We start from the raw sequence: 5,735 nt of genomic DNA, 5'->3' as shown, positions 1-5,735 counted from the left end.
GTATTTACATTACATTGGATGCAATAATAATAATAATTATTATTATTATTATAAGCATTGTTATTTTAATATGCACTTATTATTGTTGTTATTATTACTAGTAGTAGTAGTAGTAGTAGCGAGCATTCCTCGTATTGACTGAAACCACTTTAAGCACTATATTTGGAGAATTTGCCTTTCATCGATATTCTAAAAGATATCAACCAGGGAGCGCCAAGAGAATATTTGGCTAAACAATGACGTGTATGTGCTCCTTGCCCTGGTCTTAATCACAATATTGTGTATTTACAGAAGTGCAATGCTTAATCGAAATAGAAACAATTAGTAGCATGCCTTACAGTAATTGGTTAATTGAGGATGGTAAGAGAAATATTGATCCAAGTAAGCCTCAAATGTCACTTCAAAAATCAAATATAGGAAGTGTACAAGAAAACTGTCAAAGAAAGAAGAGAAATAAATAGCAGATGCGCATTCATTTAAATAGTTTGGTGAATTAGTACAAGATGAGATCGTATAATCCGTGATGATTTATGGTTGTAAAACTTAACAATAAAAGAGAAATGCAAGTCATTTATCGTATTGATTTCTATTTTTGGTAATTTACGTGACTCTTCAATCTAGATTAACAGTGTTGATGAAAGTGTACGCATATTGAAGTGGTGAAAAAGATTAAGGGAAAAAGTACTCATATCTTAAAACGAGATGACTCCAAGGTGTTTGGATTCACAGTGACCTACAATAACCAATCACAGTGGTCCTTAGCCAAAATATCTGAAAAGTAAAAAATACTAAAAACGTACTACCTACTAACGTGTCATGTTCTTGCAAATCTGTGGTTTCAAAATTATACTTAGAGGAGTCAGACTTCAAATTTTGCCGACACCAGATAGTATTTACGACTCCAGAGAGATGCAACTGTCCAGGGAAGATCTCGAAAACCTTGGCGTCGCCACCGGGAGGGCGAGCGATGCTCTAGCCCACCCAAGTAGGCTATATAAGAAAATTTCATAATTAACCATAATAGATCAAAAATCACTCTCAGGCGGATAAAGAGATAAAAAAAAGAAATATAAAAATTAGAGACAGAGGTAAAGATAGAAATGATAGAAGAGTAGAGAAAGTAAGAAGGACAGAGAGAGCGAGATGGATAGAAAACAGATAGCAGGAAAGAAAGACAGGAACATAAGAGGAAAGTGAGAGAGGAAATAGAAACAGAAGGGGAAAGAGAGAAAGAAGTACAGAAATACCGTAAACAGCAAAAATGAAAAAGATTAAGAAAGAGAGGCGTGGAAAGAAATAATAGAAAAGAGAGAGGGAAATAAAAAGAGTAGAAAGAGAGAGAGAGAGAAGTTATGAAATATTAAAACGTGGAAAGAAAGAGAGATTAAGAAAAGTAGAAACATTGAAAGAAAGACTTGTAAGAAAGAATAGAAAGAAGGGAGGGAGATAAAGTAAATAGTAAAAAGTGAGAGAGGGAGAGATTATGAAAGATTAAAAACGTGGAAAGAAAGGGAGATCAAAGAAAATAGAAACGTTGAAAGAAAAATATAGGAAGAAAGAATAGAACAGAGAAGGAAGTAAAGAAAAACAGTAAAAACTAACAGAAGGAGAGATTATAAAAGATTAAAACGTGGGAAGAAGGAACATAAAAGAGAGAGGGAAATAATGAAATAGAAAGTAAGGAAGATGAAAAGTGGAAGGACAGATTAAAGAAGATAGAAACATGGAAGAAGGGTGGCAAGAGATATCTTAAGCCATGACAATTGAAGCAGTCCGCACGAAGATATTTCGTCCATCCTTGAGCCTGTCTGCTGTTCGCAACAGGAAAGGCGCAGTAATTTTCACTAAACGGAGTAGTAAATGCGTGACTCGCCGTTCACGTCCTGGTTGCCAAGAGGTAGCACCTAAGATACTTTCCACGCCTCACCCAAGCGTCTGCTTCCATTGTCGGGTCAATCCTCGCCTGGCTAGCAAGGCTACATCCTTGGCCTCCATCTCGAATTGCACATTCTACTCAGTATATAAGACTGGTCCCTTGTGGTTGTCAGCATCAGTTGTTTATTCGCAAGAGCAGCAACTACTTCTACCTACAATCATGTACAAGCTGGTAAGACTCTTTTTCTTTGGTACTATAGTGCGAAATAATATATTATCTTGATAGTACAATAGTAAAAAAGTGCTATTGCATGAAGTCACATCTGTGAAGGCCAGAAGACGCAGGGCTAGCAACACAGTTATAAGACACGTTATGTCCTTCTATTCTTTCTACTATTGTGTTTCGGTTATTTTACTCAGCTTTTTCTACCGTTCTTGTATTAATGTAATAATGATGAATGAAGAGCTAATGTAAGATATAAACACGCACATAGCCAGGAGGTGTCCGAAATCCTACAAAAATCTAATTTAAATAGTGTATAGTGGTAATTAATTTTACTCCCTTAGCAGGAATCATCTTGTATAAGTTGTAATACTGAGAAATTAATCAGGGCTTCTACACTCCAGTTTTTCGCCTTTGGATGGCTACTGCTGATAAGGGATGACCCCCCCTCTCTCTCTCCCGAAGCAAAATTCTGGCTACGAGCCTGGGCATAGTTGTCCTAGTATTTGTTATTTCATCTTCCTTTCTCACCATCGCGATTAACCAGGAGACGAAAATATAAGGTTTACAGAAGTAACTCTTTCAATAAAGTACCAAATAAAAATATTAACAAACCACTGATTCCATTTCAACTGGAAGGGCAATATGAAAAGTGTTGATAGTTTTGATAGTTATGGCCATCACGTGAAATGTATACAATGACATTGTTAAGTTTTTCTTATGTTGTACAGACATTTGTGTGTGCCCTTCATGTTAATTGTTAATGACCAAAAGTTGTACACATAAGAGTTCGTGTCCTCTACTCAAATATACTACAAATTGGTAACCTCACAACTGTAATAGGATGCAAGGGTTGTTCAGAAAGAATCCAAGGTCACAATTAACTGACTGCCATTTTGGATAATCAATAGCTTTAATCCGACCCTGAACGAAGGTTTGTGAATTTTGACTAGACTAAAAAGCTTCTCACACAAAAATAAACTCATAAGTATACTCTCTCACCATTTAATGATTTCCTCAGAAGAGTAAGTTCTTCCTTTACAAACTTATTCTGCATATCTCTCTGTAATTAAAGAGACAGTGATTTATTTCCTCCCCAATACACCTTCTAACACTCCCTAAAATTTTCAGCATCCCCTCAATTTTTCCACAAAGGCCCAAATTTGGTCATTTTGACTCTAAATTTGCCTTTACACACCGTCCCCTACATACGTAATTACACTCTCCAGATGGAAAAATTGACGTACCTAATCAACATTTTAATAAAAGCGGATGGAAATCTTGGATAAATCCATGTGTCAGACGAACATTCATTGGGTATTAGATTATATGCCTATTGTATAGAGCTTGTTACAAGATTTGCTCATTTGCTTTGGATACTCAGAACATGACGATTGACGCTCTTGATTCCAGGTCGTTTTCGCCGCCCTCATCGCCGTCGCCTACGGTGGCTACCTCGGCGCTCCAGCCGTCGCCACCTACGCCGCTCCAGCCATCGCCGCTCCAGTCGTCGCCGCCCCTGCAGCCGTGTCCTACGCCAACACCTACAGGGCTCCAGTCCAGAAGGCTGTTCTCGCCGCTCCAGCCTACGCTGCTGCCCCAGCCATCGCCGCCCCTGCCTACGGCTACGCCGCCCCAGCTTACGGCTACGCCGCCCACGGATACCTTGGTTAAATCATGAACACACTTTCAACCAATAAATTATTATAAACCACACTTGCTTGTATTCTTTATGAGGTGTAACGAAGCAGCAGGATAGAGAGACTATGTTCTCACAAGCATAAGACTGGATACGAATGCTTACTCAGTTACAGCCATGGAAAAATATTTTAGGAAACAAGGTAGCAGGAAATATTGAGTGATTTGTTTGATTTCACTCCGCTTCTGTACCACTTTTGGCTAATTGCTAAGATAGGGATGAGTGATGATATGATGAAATTAATGAATGGACACTCATAAACATCCATGCCCAGGCCAGGATTAGAACCCGGGATCCCTGGCGTCGTAGCGAGATGTGCTAACCACTCCGCCACGGGAGCCAGCGAAGCAGTAAAAATGAGGTAATATAAGCAAGTACGGAACACTGCAAAGTTCACGCTAAAGAGTCAATTATTATATCAATCGTAAGTAAGTGGCGAACTCTATAGGATATTGGTGGTAGCTCGACCAACAAGACAAAAATTCTGGCGCAGTAGTCAAATTTTCAACAGCAAACGAGCGAAGGTAGCGTATATGATGCAATCAGCCGCTTGCCCTGTAATTCTGCCCCTGCGTTGCCATAATTTGCGGCGTTCCTCGACACGTCGATGTTTATTCACCTCCAAGTGTTTAGAATCGTTCACGTGAAAAGCAGTTTAGGTAAATACATGTTTTTTTCTGCGATAAGATAGGGACCCTCGTTTTTGCCAAAAATTCTGATCATAGCCTTATATGCCAACACAGCAAATTTATTTTACATAAAAACACATATTTTCCAGTTTTCCGTATGTAAATACATATTTTGCGAATTTTCATTTTAAATACATAAAATCGCTCATGGTCTTCAGCTACCTAGAAATCCTCGAAGGAAAAAAGGTTTATTCTCCGCACCTTTTTCATATCGAGAGTGTTAAGTTTATTTTGTCTTTGAACACGCTCGCTGGCAGACTTCAGGCGCCTCGGCTACGATCCTATTGAGGAAAATTATTACCCCCACTGGATCTAACGCACAAGTGCTAATGTCTAAATGAACAGATATTTTTGAGAAAAACCAAGGTTTTCAAACGTTGTGCCAAATTGCATGTGTTTTGGAAGGAGGTGAAGTAGAGGAAGAGGAAGCTTTGGAATACTTCAGCGTTAGTGGTATTCGTGCTTCAAATATGCAAGAATTGTTTCTTGTGACGTGGAGTGATCTTTCTCACAATATAAGATCCTTTTAAAGATAATCGTCACCGATTTACAATGGAGAATTTGGATAAAACTATGGTGATCCACTGCAACTATTCCAAAAAATAGCTCATTAAGAGGTAAGCATTTAGAAACTGATTTCAGGTGTTTAAAATGCATGTAATACTTTGTTTTTGTTACCAAATGGTTTTTTTTTTTATTTTCCTGTTTTTATCACATACTTTCAACATTTATGAGACATAAAAAAATAAATATTACTGAGTTTTTTTATCACATAAAGTTCTTCCCTAAACATAACGTTGTTCATTTCTTCTGACAGCGAAGCTAAGTATGGAAGCTATAAATGTGGCAACACTGGAGCACTCGAATACATGCGAAGAGGGAGCGAGTTCAGAGGGATTCTTATCTTGGTTGGTCTGTATATTGGTTTCCTATTTTTAAATAAGTGAGATGCATAAAAAAAATACATAGAACTTTCAGCGAGAATGCAAGCTCGATCAGGACTCGAACTCGGGTCTCTGGCATTCCGTGCCATTGCTCTACCACTTTATTTATATATATCTATATATATAGGGAAGCCCCTAAACGGCAGCTTTCCCCATCACACGTCATTCATTCATATCTCTATCTTTTCTTTCAAGACAGACAACACAAACATCCATGTCCGATCCGGGATTCGAACCCGGGACCGCTGGTGTCGCAGCGCGCTGTGCTAACCACTCCGCCACGGAGGTCTACACCACTGAGCTAC

General features: G+C 38.6%; 1 protein-coding gene across 1 annotated transcript; it reads left to right on the top strand.

Moving 5' to 3' along the window:
* Positions 1–2,066: 2,066 nt before the first annotated feature.
* Positions 2,067–3,804, top strand: LOC145991652 (uncharacterized). Its single transcript, XM_083127720.1, has 2 exons — positions 2,067–2,107; positions 3,512–3,804. The coding sequence occupies exons 1-2, from the start codon at positions 2,096–2,098 to the stop codon at positions 3,770–3,772; spliced, it is 273 nt and encodes a 90-aa protein (XP_082983846.1). The 5' UTR covers positions 2,067–2,095; the 3' UTR covers positions 3,773–3,804.
* Positions 3,805–5,735: the final 1,931 nt, after the last annotated feature.

The sequence above is a fragment of the Lepisma saccharinum genome, chromosome 1 (assembly GCF_977018435.1).
Source record: "Lepisma saccharinum chromosome 1, izLepSacc3.1, whole genome shotgun sequence".
Classification (NCBI taxonomy): domain Eukaryota; kingdom Metazoa; phylum Arthropoda; class Insecta; order Zygentoma; family Lepismatidae; genus Lepisma; species Lepisma saccharinum.
This window is presented reverse-complemented; position numbering and strand designations above follow the sequence as displayed.